General features: G+C 38.8%; 1 protein-coding gene across 1 annotated transcript; it reads right to left on the reverse strand.

Annotated features, from left to right (window-relative positions):
• Window positions 1–15: 15 nt before the first annotated feature.
• si:ch73-242m19.1 (coiled-coil domain-containing protein 162) lies at window positions 16–8758 on the reverse strand. Its single transcript, XM_051078352.1, has 21 exons — window positions 8049–8758; window positions 7571–7748; window positions 7189–7327; window positions 6776–6929; window positions 6592–6683; window positions 6231–6438; window positions 5918–6129; window positions 5584–5722; window positions 5377–5497; window positions 5163–5272; window positions 4792–4941; window positions 4564–4611; window positions 4196–4363; window positions 3951–4103; window positions 3694–3828; window positions 2838–2990; window positions 2520–2729; window positions 1710–1830; window positions 1527–1589; window positions 1128–1279; window positions 16–123 (listed from the first exon to the last, which is right to left on the reverse strand). Exons 1-21 carry the CDS (start codon window positions 8070–8072, stop codon window positions 67–69), a joined length of 2787 nt encoding a protein of 928 aa, XP_050934309.1. The 5' UTR covers window positions 8073–8758; the 3' UTR covers window positions 16–66.
• Between the last annotated feature and the right edge of the window lie 8966 nt (window positions 8759–17724).

Below are 17724 nucleotides of genomic sequence, written 5' to 3' on the forward strand. Positions count from 1 at the left end.
GCCCATAACAGCTGACTGAACTTGTTAAACAACTTGGTGTTGCTCTACAAAACACCCAGGGATAACTTAGTGCAGCTCTGGTAAGAATGTCTCTGCAGTCAGGACACGCACATGAGACGAATCCTGAAAGAAAAACAAAAACAGTTTGAAGCTTTGCAATACTGAAATCAAATGTATCAATTTATAACGTAAGCTAATATAATATGACAATATTTCAGAGATAATTATTCATGGTTTTAAAGTGCATTTCCCACATATGATAATTCTGATAATTAATATTGAAGTGTTGAGCCTCTGGGTTCATTGTTGACCTCAGAAACAGCCGTTAACTAAACAAAATGACCACAAGGTCCATTTTTGTCTTAGCGCTTTAAAGCTGACTATAACACTTTCTTCCTGTCGCAAAGGTGAAAATAATAAGCAGTGAGACACAATTCAAAACACTCGGGGTTTTGCAGCTGCAGCGTCACCTGATCTGTTCTGACTTGCAGCTTATGGCGGCTGGAAGCTATAGATAGTTGTAGAGAAGCAGAGGCCACGTCTCGGACTCGTCTCCACTTCTGCTGCTGTTACACTGTGGTTTAACATCTACCATCATCTCTTATTTCTAACTTGTAGCTGCTGTTCAATTAAAGTTTTGGTTTATGGAAATAATTCAACAACAACTGAACTAAAATTCCATGACAACTGAGCAAATTCGGATCCTGACTGTGATCAAAAACTCCCAAACATTTACAAAATCGACGTTGTCTTGAGATTGTTTTGTCATCTGCTATTTTCAGAGTCAAGAATAAACTTTGAACATCGGCTTCTGGACAAAAGTGCTGCTGTTTTGTTAAACTAGTGACAGAAAAGACTTTAGAGTACTGAACAAAAAGAGGCATAACAGACAAATATGTTAAGATATTTGTGAAACTTGATTGATATGCAACCGTCGTCTTGTAAATAAACACTGTATTTATACATACAGACCCAACTCTAATTGTAGAAGGAATAGCAGGCTGAAAACTGAGCCTGTCTCTATTATATCTACTCTACTCTGAGCACGTACACTTCACTACAGCACTTTTGGGAAGTAAACTTTAGTTGAACTCCGTTAAACACACACTCTGCTGAGGCTCGCTCACCGCTCTGGGTCTGTCTGTTCTTGTGTTTGAGCGACTCCTGGCTGTTTCTGCTCTCTGGTGTCTTGGCTCTGCAGCAAAGTCCTGAAGTGCGGTGTAGTTTGTGAGGCTGCCAAGCTGCAGGGTGGACTGCTGCTGACTGGCCCTGCGTAGACCTGAGACAGAAATAGAACAAAGACCGAGCTTCACACATACACACTGCGGGCGAAAATACAATCTGTAATAGAATTTAAAATGTCATCAGGAAAAGTTAGGAGTATCTGAGGTCTTTTAATTTGACTCCTGAACCACACGAGCGGCTACAAATCAAGGTATAACTCTCAAGATATGTTTTTTTTTTGCAGATTATCACTTTGCTGCAGAGATGAAAGTAAGATTAAGATACTGTGGTGGGTACAGTACCTGCTGAGGGACTTGTGGTGCTCAATCTGCTGACTGACAGCGTGTAACAAGTCCTGCTTTGCCCTGTGATAGAACAGATACAGAGAGAATTGGAAATTATTTGAAGCAAATTGAGAAACTCTGAGTGAACTGTTGGTCTGAGAAACTGTTCAATATCTAGAGAGGATCTCTGTGAATGTGTACCTGATGTCGAGGTGCACCTGGAGAAAGCTGCCTCCATGTTGTTCACCTGGTTTTTTAGTTTATCCACCTGCTGAAAGGCTTCTTGTTTGAGGCAGCGCTCCTGATGGAGCTGGCCCTTCACCTACAGCCACACAGATGTAAGTATGTTTTTATTACTCAGCCTTTACAGTTTTCATAACTACTTTGGTGACTTTTCCTCTAGCGCCATCATCAGGCCACAATTTCAGTTTCCTCCACAGCACTTTTTGTTCTTTATGTAGTTCTGTGTACTGATGAAACAATCTGAAATTGTTCCCTTCCTGTTCTTTTAAATAACTCATGAAACTTTTACTAACTTGGTCTTTTTTTTTCTTTAGTTTGGGGCACCAGCCTCTAACTAAAGAGCAGCACAGAAGTAATTTATACATTTTTAGATAGATTTTTTTCTAAATTAAAATTTGGTTTCTCTGTTTTTAATTGATTTAAAATATTAAATATATGATGTTTTCTTCATCATTTTTTTGCCTATAATCAACGTTCAGTGAGAACCAAGTATGAGAAATTTACATGATAATGAATTTTTCTGATTAACTGGGTTGAGAAAATTCTACATTTTAAAGCTAAACATCCAAAATCTCATTAGTGTATCTGGAAAAAGCTGAAAATTAATATAAAATCATATAAAAATATTGTGCTTAGCTCATGAAAAGTTTGAATTTTGGAGATACAGTACATGGTTTTCAGTCAAGTCAGTTTTATTTAGCTGTGAGATAGTATGACAGTAGATATCCACTCACACACACATCAGTCTAATAAATATAACTGACAGACCTGTCGGATCTCTCTGGCGCTGCGCTGTCTCTGTAACTGGTTCATCCTGCCACCTCTGTCCAGCTGCTCGCTGAGCGCTCTGAGCTGTCGGCCTCTCTCCTCCACGTCAGCTCTCATTTGTTCCAGGCTCTGCACTCGGTAACTGTCCAGCTCCTGCCTGCTGCGGGCCTCCTGTGCAGACTGATGCCGGGCCACCTGGAGCTCCTCTGTCTGTGAACGAGTGTCAGTGGATATGTAGGGAATATGTCCAAGCTGTAATTAGCAGCTTCATAGTTTCTTTGCCTCTTAATTATGATCATTTCAAACGTTATTGCTCACCTTCCTGCTGAGCAGCTTCTTGGTGCGGCTGCTCTCGGCCTGGCAGCGGGTCAACACCTGCCGCACGGCGTCCAGCTCCTCCTGCAGGAAAACCACCTCCTCCTCTGCTACCATCTTCAGTCTGAGGGCCTCGGTGCGACTGGTAATCTCCCTCTGCACACAACAGGTAAAAACCACAACTGTAATCACTGTGATGCTCTTATAATGATCACTTTCCTTGATAAATACATGGCAGCAAAAAAAAACCACAAAAAGTTCAGCCACAAAAAAGTTTAAATAAAATAGTTTAAAATCCCTGCTGAGGATATGTAGTGACACAAGTATAATTTAATGCCTAAATAAATGAATCAATAAGGTAAATAATGAAAACATGTTTTAAAAAAGAAAGAAGATACTCAGTGTTTTATCCTTCACCTCAGATAATTAGATAATCATTTTTAAAAGGCATACTTCTCAGCATATAAGCAACAAGGGAAATAAAAAAACATTTTAAGCATAAATGTGAATTATATAAAAGACAGCACTGAGAAAATTTAAAAAGTAAGGAGTTAAATATTAGAAGAGCTTGAAAAAGACAAATCAGAGATGAAAATAAATGTATTTTCAATGTACTTTCTCTATTGATTGCAAAGGTAGAGGCAAAATACAAAGCTAGTTTAAACCAGTTAAACATATTTACCTCTAATTCTGACTGTAAATGTATTTGATCCGATATTACAAAAAATAACAGGTGAAAACTAAATACATAACTACATACTGTTGTTTCCTTTTACACTGAACATTTGCCAGCTTTGCTCTCAGTTCCCTCCTGCAGGAAATGAATCAGATTTCTCTGAATATTGAACATTTCTTTGACCTGCTGAGTCTGAAGCAGCCGTCTGTGAAGTTTCTCCTGGTCGACCACCTGCCTCCATCGACTCAGAGCCTTCAGTTTACAGAGCAGAGCAGTCAGCCGGCTGTTCTCCAGCTTCAACTCATGGACTTCTTCCTTCTAACAAACACAACCAGAACACAAGAGTGTGCAGAAAAGAAACAAAAACACTTTTTCTCTTCTGATCAGCACATGTCTTAGATTTTGAAATGTAAAGATATAAAAATCTTACATCACTGCACCTTTAACTGTGTGAGAGTGAGTCCATCGTTGTCTTTGGTGCAGCCATACTTCTTTTTGAGCTTTATGATTCTGTCCACTCCCTCCTCTCTTACCCTGTTCACCATCACACTCACATCCTGCTCCATCTGCCGGTGATACTCATCAAGTCTGGCCTGAGATACAGATGCAGAGAGGTGGTGGAGACACATGAAGGTAAATAAGAAATGAAATAATGTTACAGCAGCAAACAGGCTACATTTCTCACCTTTAGCTGGATACAGGTGGAGAAGAGTTGTCGGACCAAAGGGTCATAACGCTCTTTAAATTTGAGACTGAGCTGTTTCTCTAAAGAACGATTCTCTTCTTCAAGTTGAGCGACTCGAGCCTGCAGAGCTGAGATCTCCAACATCATCCCACGACACAGAGCTGACACCTGTGGAACAATAAACACGGTACAGTAACGTTTATTTTCAGGAAAACGCTTTCTTGTCTTGATCTTTAAGTACAGCTGGTAGGTAGAGAGGCATTCATTCTGAGTAAAACGCTTAATTTCCCAGCTGTTAAGTTGGTTTCTTTTTCTTATTGTTAAGCCACAAAGTCACAGTGGTTTACTACACTAGCTGTAGTACCTACCTCTTTGTGAGGGCTGCTTGTCTGAGAGTCCTTTAGATCCTTTAAATCCTGAGGTTAAAAATGGAAATAAAATAATATGACACCAAAGATGAAGTGTTCACATGTGTTCTATGACTGTGTCTGATACAGCAGGTTTTTCTGGTATATGAGCTTTAGTTTTTCAATACTAAAATAAAAGATCTCTATAAAATGCCAGTTAAATATACTGTTTGATTGAAACACACGTACCTGTTCTCTCTGGTACAGAAGCTGAGTCTCCTGCTGCAGGATTCGTTCATAAAAGTGTGAGTAAAGCAGGAAGCTACGACGCTCTCGCTCCATCAGAGATGAACCGAGGTGAGTGAGACACTGCTGGAGATGATCCTGAGAGACCTTCAGCTGAAAGATGAAACACTCTGTAATATTATTACTCAGCATGTAAGCGTTTGTTGCATTGATGGGGAAGACAAGAGAAAACGTTTTTATCTGCTCTGGTATTTTAAAATGAATGAAGTTTCTCTGATATGCAGTAAGTGCTTCTTAGCAATACAAATCTGTACATATAGGGCCATATATTAAACAAAAGGTAGAGGTTCAATATTATAGTTATTGTTCTCTACCTGTCCCTCCACCTGCTCAGCTCCCTCCATCAGCTGCTGGATGAACGTCTCCACAATCTGCGGCCGCTCAGGAGACAAACTGTACTTCAGTGGGGCTTTTTTCCACAGCTCTGTCAAAACACAGAATATTTTTACAGTAACTGCAAATCTGTCATTTTCTCTTCTGTCTAAGATGAGTGCATTAAAATAGACTGTGTGTTTTTTTTTTAAACACCTGTTGGGAGGCATGTATCCTGCCGTGTTCGCTCTGAAACCACCAGGGTCAGCTCTCCATTGATCCTCCTCTGCACTGCCTTGATCATGTCACACTCGGTGCTCTCCAGCAGCCTGTGAAGCTGAGAGGACGACATTTTACAGCATAATGAGGTCTTATCATTAAAACCATTAAGACCATAACTGTGTGTATTTGTTGAACTTGTACCTGCCAGGCTTTCACATCAACCTCTGAGGCTCCAGGAGGGGGCAGGAGAGCCTGGCTGCCAGAAATTAAAACCTCGTAGTCACGCTCTTTACCCATTTGTTGAGCCAGAGCTTTCATACTGGGGTAAAAGATTTCAGCTCTGTAAAGCAAATACAACCAATTTAAATATAGGATTAAATAAAACAATTCAAATAATTACTGTTTTAACCAACAGCTATTAAAAAATCCTTGTAGATAACACTGAGATCTGATATTTACAAATAAAAACTAGTAAAATGTAAACAGCTGCCTATATTAAATAAAATCCTCTCTGTCTCTAAACATCTTTCTGTACCTGTAGAGCTTCACAAACTGCTGATACAGTCTGGTCGAACTGAAAATCTCAATGCCCAAACGTCTTCGAGCCCAGCTCTCCTTGAAGACCTGGAGCTGCTTCGTCAGCAGAAGATAACCTTTCAGCGTTGACTGGACTCGAACCGGATCCTGAGGAGGAGGAGTGGTCGTCTTCTTCTCCTCTGCTTCAGCTTCTGAGGAGCTGTTATCCCCCTGAAACAAAGACAAAACATAGCAAAACCTGACATTTAACAAATATAACAAATAATCCAAGCTGTCTAGTCGGTTATAACAACTAAAAAACTGTCTTTTACCTCATTAGGTTTTCCACTGTGGAGAAGGTCATCTTTGTTACTGTGGAGACGAACAGGCTCAACGTCTCGTCCACCGTTCAGGACGTCCTCCATGAGCAGCGACACACCAAGGAGCGCTGCATTGGCCTGAAGTCTGCTACAGGTACTCAGACCACTCAGACACAGCTGCAGAGAAACACAACTATTATCTGTGAGACACCTTGTTTGTCTGTTTCAGTAAAGTTCAGTAAAAGATGTTCTTCAGGGAGAAATCTTGTTCTGAAACTGACTGAGGTGGACTGCCATCACCAGGCCACATCATTAGCAGGTAAAAAGAAGACTGACTAAACATGTAAGATAAAATATTCTGTGTTGAACCTGCAGGCTGTATTCGATGGATGGTATGTCCCAAATATGCAGAGGAAACAATCCATAACAGGCTGTGAAACTTCTCCATGAATACATCATCTGTGCCTGGAGAGGAAAACAAACAGGAATGATATGATTCAGCCGATATGATATATGATGTGATAATTTTCCTCTCTAGTATCCACAACTAATCCAACCTGACTGCCTCGAGTGTCTAGAGGTCGAGGAACAGGCAACGTGAGAGCGAACATGTCCGTCTGAATACTGTCGCTCAGCAGAGGGAGAGCAGTCGTCATGTTGTCACTCACACTCTGGTAAGAAGCCACATCACCAGAGGAGAGGAACGCCTCCCTGAACACAAGAAACACATGACAGAAGGGGAGAAGTCTTAAAATGATCATGTAGTATTGGCTGATTTATAATAGTGTTTACTGCTACTTTGTTCCTGCAAAAATGTCAACTGTATTAAACCATCAGTGCTCAAAACGCAACAAGAAGCACAGCCAAAGGCAGACAGGAACCAGCAGCAAGAGCACAGGAGCGCCACTGAACGCAAATATAGAAAAGAAGCAAGTGACGATTGCAGGAGTGTCTATAATGAGGAACTGACCTGATGAGGTGTCTGACAGCAGTATCAAACTGCAGGAGGAGGACCTGCCTTCGTAGCTGCAGCAGACGCCCGACAGACTCTGGGCTGCTGGGATCAGACAGACAGTCGACCTGTCGCTGGATCTCCAGCAGCTCTGCTCCTGTATAACAACCAGAGAGGAGGAGATATTGATCGATTGTCAACATACACATTTATGTGTCCTTTATTTGATTGTAAATGTTGCTCAGTCAGTGTTGTCCATTTTGACTCCAGTTACTCGAGATCTGACACATTAGTCTGCATTTCTGCTGGTGAATCATTTTGCACTTGTGTTACACAAACATTATTCTTAGTGTATTTTCATATGGGCAGGTGTGATGTTTTATTTGTAACCTCTACCTACCGATGCCTTCAGTGCCTCCCCAGTCAGCTACAAGATGTGAGGCTGGTGCCTCCCGGTCTCTCCTCCAGCTACAGGAGTTTTCAGTGTTTCCAAGTCTGGAGAAACTCACCAGGTAATAAATAATGTCATGAAGAGCTGAAACTATCTGCAGAGTGTGATGGAGAGCTGTGGCACAGGTCTGTTGAAATCAGAACAAATGGTACAATAAAATAAATTCTAGAGGATTTAGACCCTAAAAATGATGCGAAAGTCAATGAAAGACACAGATATAGTTTAGTTTCTAACTTGTGTGAATTGTTCTCCTCCACCAACATAGAAACATGGAGGACAAAAACAAGCATTAAAATGATTCAGATGAGCACTGATCTACTCAGCTCTGTTGTACAACACTTCCATTAAAATTATTCATGGTCTTCTTAAAATGAAAGCAGTGAAACGCATCACTTGTTGCACTGATGCTGAGTGTTAAGCATCTCACCGAAACTTCAAGCATTTTGAACATGTGAAGCACTTCAGAAAAGTGAGGGATGACCCACAGGTTAACCAGTGTTTTGCCGTCTGCAGACAACAACTGTTGTGAGGTGCTGTTTGAGAGAGAGAAAAACACACGTCTGTGATTTAATGTACAAGCTTTTACTGGTCTTGCATGTTGGTAACGCTCAACAATATGGAAGTTATTAATTAGCTGTCCAATATTCCAGCTCTGAGATATAACTGACAATATTCTTCACTGTTTCCAATTGTACTTCTCACAGCAACGAACCAACAGCAGTGAGATGATGGCACATGGGGAAAATGGCACCGTATCCAGCTCTAATAATACATCCGTGATCAAAACCTTAAGATATCCCACCCTCCCCGTGGATGTATTATAAGATCAGAGGCGGTTGCTAGGCGGAACAGAATCAGCTAGCCAATGGGCGTTTTTTCTGCCGTTATTGACTTGCGTGTGTTGCCATTGGCTGCGTCGTGTGTCGTCATCGGTCATGAGCCTCTGGGCGGAGCTCAGAGAGGCGGAGAAACGAAGTCGGAAAACAGATTCAAATCAATGTTTGAGCCGCTGCTTCGGTTTGTCAGTACTGTGAGAAAACTTAATTATAAACGAAGTGTGGATGCTAAAACAAGCTTTGAAGCTGCTTTTTTTGTCGAACACGAGTGAGGCTGGACACTGAATACACCTGCGGCGCGAAGGTAAGGCTAAGGAGCGAACTAGCTAGCGGCTAGCGTTAGCATTTGCTTTAGCAGCGAGCGTTAGCATTACCCTTCTCTGTTAATGCACGAGTTACCTTGCCTCCTCATGTAACTCATGTATGTGGTCTTATTGCATCATTTTCCGTCTTTACGTGGCTATTTTTCATCTATTTATGGTCAGCGTCTTTGTTTCTTTGTGGTCTTACTGCGTCTCTGTAGTTCTGTGTCCAATCCTGATCATTTTACATTTTTTGAGGTCGTTTTTTGGTTTTGTTGTGGCAGTTAAGCAGCTCGTTGTGTGTTTAGCGTCCAATTTTCTGTCTGTCGCATTTGTAGATTGTAGATTTATGGCTGTAATCTGTCCATAGCTATATATGAACCCACAGTTGTATATTAGTGATGAGAAATTTGTTAGTGGCGTCTTAAGACTTGATTGAGCTCAATTATATGTGAAATTCACGCTTGAAAACTAAATTTTAACTCCGTGCTCCTCCATAAACATTTTAGTTACGTTGTTGTTGGTTCTGTAATAATCAATATTTATTAGGTGTGTGGTGATACACTCAGCTCAGGAGACAAAACGAGATTCTAACACTATTTTAAAAAATGTCAATGATGTAACTGGAAAGAACTGCTACAGATAGTAAAAGTAGCTGAGGGTTCACGACTATTGATGTGAGTAGCAGCCATCTTTGGTTTTTATGTCAGGATTGGTGGGTTTTCTCCAACTTTCCGGGTTAGAAATCTGACTTCATGGGGCGTTTTCGGCTGACTATGAACTCAGAAATTCAGTACAAGTGGAACGCAGCATAATTTCATTGGTTATGCTAGTTGCCGCTAGATACTGTCTCACGAAGCAGCTTTTCACCTAACCAGAAATATCTTCACGTTTTACTATCGCAAGATCTCGTGGCGTGTTTGTTTGGACTTGATGTTTGATTAAGACTACAGTTTGGTATTAAAGGCTTGAAAACTACATTTGTGCCCCTCCATAATGTATGAGCTGAAATTACAGATAGAAATCATTACACCAAAAAAAGCTTTCAAAGTCAAAATTATGCTTTCAGTTTTGTTTTTTTTGTTTTTTTTGTTTTTAATTTAACATTGCTTTTCTCTTTTAGGTCAGCAAAGTTTTATTTGTAATTTTCAAGGCTTTAGTGTTTTGTTTTCACTTTCATGTTCTACACTTTGTGGGTTTGGTAAAACGTTTTCTCTCCTCACCTTCACACCAAAAATATCAAATACATCAGAACCAACAGATACAAAATTTTCTGTCTTGGATTGTTATTGTTAAGGATCTGTCAAAATGGGATTGAAAAATATCTTGAGTTTGATTGTACATGATCAGAAATTCTTAATTATGTGTACGTGCTAGACTACACCGTACAAAACAATGTAAATTCTACAAATAAAATTATTAGAGTAAACTGTTCATAAGTGTGTTAATTTGAAGTGCTGGGCAGAGGGTTATTGTAAAAATATCTTTACGGTATATAACGACCGGTTCTACACTTATTTACTTAAAACTTTTCACATAAGCTGCTAAGACCTTTGTAAATTTGGTTGTTAATCATTAAACGAAAGCAACACAAAACAAAGACATTTTAAAAGTGTTAATAAGAAGAGGGTTGAAATTTGAAATGATGATTCTGTATGTGACTGTGGTGGAAGAAATACTCAGACTTTTTACCAAATTATAATAAACAACACAAGTTAAAGTCCTGCATTCAAAAATCTACTTGACTGATTTTTGTTTTTGATTTTAGTTTATTATTGTGATGAAGTTTACAATAACATACATGACTGCTTCAGTGATTAGTTGATAGACACACAATTAATGACCATTTGACTTTTTCCCAAATGTTTGTTGTTGTTGGTTCTTCAGGCGGTGATGACAGTCAACTGTTCATTTTCTGAAACCGTCTCTAATGTTTGTTAAATGTTCTGGTTCACTATCTTTACAAGTGCTCTTGGCTGCAAGCAAGAAGCATTACACGGAAATGGCTGCAGACAAATTCACCATCAAGAATGACTGGATCACCATTGTCAACGAAATACAATGCATGGAAAACTGACTTTCAATCTAAGACTGCGAGCGGACCAGTTTACTAAGTACTGGAGAAGTGACTTCTTATTCTTTAACGTGTGACCTTTGTCTGTGTGAGTGATAACCCAATTTGCTCTAATGTAAGACCTATGTCAACCTAGTCAACCTGTCTGATTAAGTTTTCTGTTTATGTTACTGTTAGCCTTATTGTTAAAAAAGACCTGAAAACGTAATAAAAAGAAAGTTTCAAAAAAATAAATGTTCTGTTCAGCTGTAATGTTGAATATTTATCTGTGTTTTCATGTTTAAACTGTTGATGAGGAATAGGTAGTAGTGTATTGAACATTTTCCTTTTGTATGTCTCTCTTTGATTTCCTCCAGGTGTCACCACTTTGTCCAAGACATCGTCCACGATCGCAGAGACATGGTCCATGATCGGAGAGACATTGTTGAGGATGAGGGAGACGTCGTCCACGATCAGAGACATTATCCATGATCGCAGAGACCTTGTCAAAGACGAGAGAGACGTTGTCCATGGTCAAAGATATTGTCCCATGCTTCGTAGAGACCTTGCGATAGAATCGGCGGAGACGGGGGTCACCGATTTGACGGCATTGCCCGCGATCATGGAGACATCGTCGATGATCACAGAGACAGCGTCTATGATCTCAGAGACATCGTCCACGATCACAAAGTCATTGTCCATGATCACAGAGACTTTGTCCATAATCTCAGAGACATTGTCCGCGATCACAGAGACGTAGTCCACGATCGCAAAGAGTCTTTGTACACTGAAGAAGTTCTTTGAGACCAGGACAGAGCCCTCCAGGTAATTCACAAACAGCTTTATATCAACTGTCCAACACAGAGCACTGTTTAGTAAGGTATCAAATTATGTCATAGTATAGTAAACTGTCAAAGGTTGAAGTGTGAAATAATGATTCTGTATGTGACCGTCTCTGGTGGAAGAAATACTCAGACTTTAGTGAAGTATAATAAACACAAGTTAAAATCCTGCATTCAAAGAGTTACTTAACTGACAGTGTTTATTATTGTTGTGCAGTTCTCAGTAACACCATTGCTCCGGTGATTAGTTGATAGACACACAATTAATAATCATTTTACATTTTCCCAAGTATTTGTTGTTGGTTCCTCATTAGGTCAACGGTTCATTTTCTGAAACAGCCCTCCAATGTTTGAAAAATGTTCTGGTTCAGCCGTAATGTTGAATATTTATCTGTGTTTTCATGTTTAAACTGTTGATGAAAAATAGGTAGCAGTGTATTGATTATTTTCCTTTGTATGTTTCTCTTTGATTTCCTCCAGGTGTCACCACTTTGTCTAAGACATCGTCCACGATCACAGAGATGTCGTCCACGATCGCAGAGACTTCGTCCATGATCGGAGAGACATTGTTGAGGATGAGGGAGACATCGTCAATGATCAAAGACATTGTCTGTGATTGCAGAGACCTTGTCAAAGATGAGAGAGACGTTGTCCATGATCAGAGACATTGTCCCATGCTTCGTAGAGACCTTGCGATAGAATCGGCGGAGACGGGGGTCACCGATTTGACGGCATTGCCCGCGATCATGGAGACATTGTCGATGATCACAGAGACAGCGTCTATGATCTCAGAGACATCGTCCACGATCACAAAGTCATTGTCCATGATCACAGAGACTTTGTCCATAATCTCAGAGACATTGTCCGCGATTGCAGAGACGTAGTGCACGATCGCAAAGAGTCTTTGTACGCTGAAGAAGTTCTGTGAGACCAGGACTGAGCCCTCCAGGTAATTCACAAACACCTTTATATCAACTGTCCAACACAGAGCACTGTTTAGTAAGGTATCAAATGATGTCATAGTATAGTAAACTGTCAAAGGTTGAAGTGTTAAATAATGATTCTTTATGTGACCGTCTCTGGATGGAAGAAATACTCAGACTTTAGTGAAGTATAATAAACACAAATTAAAATCCTGCATTCAAAGAGTTACTTAACTGACAGTGTTTATTATTGTTGTGCAGTTCACAGTAACACCATTGCTCCGGTGATTAGTTGATAGACACACAATTAATAATCATTTTACATTTTCCCAAGTATTTGTTGTTGGTTCCTCATTAGGTCAATTGTTCATTTTCTGAAACAGCCCTCCAAAGCCATCAAATGTTCTGGTTCAGCCATAATGTTGAATATTTATCTGTGTTTTCATGTTTAAACTGTTGATGAGAAATAGGTAGCAGTGTATTGATTATTTTCCTTTGTATGTTTCTCTTTGATTTCCTCCAGGTGTCACCACTTTGTCCAAGACATCGTCCACGATCACAGAGATGTCGTCCACGATCGCAGAGACTTCGTCCATGATCGGAGAGACATTGTTGAGGATGAGGGAGACATCGTCAATGATCAAAGACATTGTCCATGATTGCAGAGACCTTGTCAAAGACGAGAGAGACGTTGTCCATGATCAGAGACATTGTCCCATGCTTCGTAGAGACCTTGCGATAGAATCGGCGGAGACGGGGGTCACCGATTTGACGGCATTGCCCGCGATCATGGAGACATCGTCGATGATCACAGAGACAGCGTCTATGATCTCAGAGACATCGTCCACGATCACAAAGTCATTGTCCATGATCACAGAGACTTTGTCCATAATCTCAGAGACATTGTCCGCGATCGCAGAGACGTAGTCCACGATCACAGAGTCTTTGTACACTGAAGAAGTTATTTGAGACCAGGACTGAGGCCTCCAGGTAATTCACAAACAGCTTTATATCAACTGTCCAAGACAGAGCAGTGACATTAAATTGTTTCTGTAGAGTTTTCAGAATACCAGAAATGTGTAATGATAGAAGTAATCTGCAATGTAAAAATAATGTATAAGCAATATATAAAGAAATGTAAAAGTAATTCACAATATCAGAAGTAAGATGTAATAGTCAATGTAATTTATTACTAGATGTACTTTGTAAGGCATAAAAATGTCATAGCATAGTATAGACAATAGTATGTCATTAAAAAAGTAAAATAGAATGTTGTTAAAAATATCATTAAAAAAGGCCATGATACGTTTCTTACTATAGTAAAATGTCATGGTATAGTAAGGCATGTAAAGCCATCAAATGTTCTGGTTCAGCCGTAATGTTGAATATTTATCTGTGTTTTCATGTTTAAACTGTTGATGAGGAATAGGTAGCAGTGTATTGATTATTTTCCTTTATATGTCTCTCTTTGATTTCCTCCAGGTGTCACCACTTTGACGACATCATCCACGATCGCAGAGACTTCGTCCATGATTGGAGAGACATTGTTGAGGATGAGGGAGACATTGTCCACGATCAGAGACATTGTCCATGATCGCAGAGACCTTGTCAAAGACGAGAGAGACGTTGTCCATGATCAGAGACATTGTCCCATGCTTCGTAGAGACCTTGCGATAGAATCGGCGGAGACGGGGGTCACCGATTTGACGGCATTGCCCGCGATCATGGAGACATCGTCGATGATCACAGAGACAGCGTCTATGATCTCAGAGACATCGTCCACGATCACAAAGTCATTGTCCATGATCACAGAGACTTTGTCCATAATCTCAGAGACATTGTCCGCGATTGCAGAGACGTAGTCCACGATCGCAAAGAGTCTTTGTACACTGAAGAAGTTCTTTGAGACCAGGACAGAGCCCTCCAGGTAATTCACAAACAGCTTTATATCAACTGTCCAACACAGAGCACTGTTTAGTAAGGTATCAAAAGATGTCATAGTATAGTAAACTGTCAAAGGTTGAAGTGTGAAATAATGATTCTGTATGTGACCGTCTCTGGTGGAAGAAATACTCAGACTTAAGTGAAGTATAATAAACACAAGTTAAAATTCTGCATTCAAAGAGTTACTTAACTGACAGTTTTTATTATTGTTGTGCAGTTCACAGTAACACCATTGCTCCGGTGATTAGTTGATAGACACACAATTAATAATCATTTTACATTTTCCCAAGTATTTGTTGTTGGTTCCTCATTAGGTCAATTGTTCATTTTCTGAAACAGCCCTCCAAAGCCATCAAATGTTCTGGTTCAGCCATAATGTTGAATATTTATCTGTGTTTTCATGTTTAAACTGTTGATGAGAAATAGGTAGCAGTGTATTGATTATTTTCCTTTGTATGTTTCTCTTTGATTTCCTCCAGGTGTCACCACTTTGTCCAAGACATCGTCCACGATCACAGAGATGTCGTCCACGATCGCAGAGACTTCGTCCATGATCGGAGAGACATTGTTGAGGATGAGGGAGACATCGTCAATGATCAAAGACATTGTCCATGATTGCAGAGACCTTGTCAAAGATGAGAGAGACGTTGTCCATGATCAGAGACATTGTCCCATGCTTCGTAGAGACCTTGCGATAGAATCGGCGGAGACGGGGGTCACCGATTTGACGGCATTGCCCGCGATCATGGAGACATCGTCGATGATCACAGAGACAGCGTCTATGATCTCAGAGACATCGTCCACGATCACAAAGTCATTGTCCATGATCACAGAGACTTTGTCCATAATCTCAGAGACATTGTCCGCGATCGCAGAGACGTAGTCCACGATCACAGAGTCTTTGTACACTGAAGAAGTTCTTTGAGACCAGGACTGAGGCCTCCAGGTAATTCACAAACAGCTTTATATCATCTGTCCAAGACAGAGCAGTGACATTAAATTGTTTCTGTGGAGTTTTCAGAATATCAGAAAAGTGTAATGATAGAAGTAATCTGCAATGTAAAAATAATGTATAAGTAATATATATTAATAGAAGAAATGTAAAAGTAATTCACAATATCAGAAGTAAGATGTAATAGTCAATGTAATCTATTACTGAATGTAGTTTTGAAGTAAAATGTAATAAGAAAAGTTTTATGTAATGCTAAAAGTAATGTAATACTACAGGCAGGAGTAAAACTAATCAGTAATTCAGTAAAAGCTATGCAGAATAATAGTAATCCAAAATTGAAGTAAAAATATCTTGTTATAGAAAGATGTCAAAAATGTTGAAAATGTCATCATATACTAAAGCATCAAAAACAGTCAAAAAATGTCATAGTATAATAAGGCATGAAAAATGGTCAAAAAATGCCATAGTATAGTCAGGGGCCAAAAACCACCAAAAAATGTCATAGTATAGTAAGGCATGAAAAATGGTCAAAAAATGTCATAATATAGTATGGCGTCAAAAACAGTCAAAAAAAATGTCATAGTATAGTATGGCTTCAAAAATCATAAAAAAATGTCATAATATAGTCAGGGATCAAAAAATGTCATAGTATAGCAAGGCATGAAAATTACTCAAATAATGTCATAGTATAGTATGGTGTCAAAAACAGTCAAAAAATGTCATAGCATAGTAAGGCTTCAAAAAACATCAAAAAATGTCATAATATAGTCAGGGGTCAAAAAATGTCATAGTATAGCAAGGCATGAAAATTACTCAAATAATGTCATAGTATAGTATGGTGTCAAAAACAGTCAAAAAAATGTCATAGCATAGTAAGGCTTCAAAAATCATCAAAAAATGTCATAGTATAGTATGGCTTCAAAAATCATCAAAAATGTCATAGTATAGTAAGGCATCAAAAACAGTCAAAAAATGTCATAATATAGTATGGTGTCAAAAACAGTCAAAAAAATGTCATAACATAGTATGGCGTCAAAAACAGTCAAAAAATGTCATAGTATAGTATGGCTTCAAAATCATAAAAAAAATGTCATAGTCAGGGGTCAAAAAATGTCATAGTATAGTAAGGCACATGATAATTACTCAAAAAATGTCATAGTATAGTATGGTGTCAAAAACAGTCAAAAAATGTCATAGTATAGTATGGTGTCAAAAACAGTCAAAAAATGTCAATATAGTATGGCTTCAAAAATCATCAAAAAATGTCATAATATAGTCAGGGGTCAAAAAATGTCATAGTATAGTAAGGCATGATAATTACTCAAAAAATGTCATAGTATAGTATGGCGTCAAAAACAGTCAAAAAAAAATGTCATAGTATAGTAAGGCGTCAAAAAATGTCATAATATAGTCAGGGGTCAAAAAATGTCATAGTATAGTAAGGCATGATAATTACTCAAAAAATGTCATAGCATAGTAAGGCTTCAAAAAACATCAAAAAAATGTCATAATATAGTCAGGGGTCAAAAAATGTCATAGTATAGTAAGGCATCAAAAAGTCAAAAAATGTCATAATATAGTCAGGGGTCAAAAAAATGTCATAGTATAGTATGGCGTCAAAAACAGTCAAAAAAATGTCATAATATAGTCAGGGGTCAAAAAATGTCATAGTATAGTAAGGCATGATAATTACTCAAAAAATGTCATAGTATAGTATGGTGTCAAAAACAGTCAAAAAATGTCATAGTATAGTAAGGCTTCAAAAAACATCAAAAAATGTCATAATATAGTCAGGGGTCAAAAAATGTCATAGTATAGTAAGGCATCAAAAACAGTCAAAAAATGTCATAGTATAGTAAGGCATCAAAAACAGTCAAAAAATGTCATAGTATAGTATGGGTCAAAAACAGTCAAAAAAATGTCATAGTATAGTATGGCTGTCAAAAACAGTCAAAAAAAAATGTCATAGTATAGTATGGCTTCAAAAATCATCAAAAAATGTCATAATATAGTCAGGGGTCAAAAAAATGTCATAGTATAGTAAGGCATGATAATTACTCAAAAAATGTCATAGTATAGTATGGTGTCAAAAACAGTCAAAAAATGTCATAGTATAGTAAGGCTTCAAAAAACATCAAAAAATGTCATAATATAGTCAGGGGTCAAAAAATGTCATAGTATAGTAAGGCATCAAAAAAGTCAAAAAAATGTCATAATATAGTCAGGGGTCAAAAAAGTCAAAAAAATGTCA

This window comes from Lates calcarifer, linkage group LG19 (assembly GCF_001640805.2).
Source record: "Lates calcarifer isolate ASB-BC8 linkage group LG19, TLL_Latcal_v3, whole genome shotgun sequence".
Lineage (NCBI taxonomy): Eukaryota > Metazoa > Chordata > Actinopteri > Centropomidae > Lates > Lates calcarifer.

Bases quoted from the DNA above. Each gene is read 5' to 3' on its own strand.
- si:ch73-242m19.1 (XM_051078352.1), bottom strand. From the start codon at position 8,072: ATGTTCAAAATGCTTGAAGTTTCG. The intron at 4,942-5,162 runs GTAGAGAACAAT...TTCATCTTTCAG, and splicing joins CTGAGCAGGTGGAGGGACAG to CTGAAGGTCTCTCAGGATCA. The intron at 1,831-2,519 runs GTCTGTCAGTTA...GTGTGGCTGTAG, and splicing joins GCGCCAGAGAGATCCGACAG to GTGAAGGGCCAGCTCCATCA.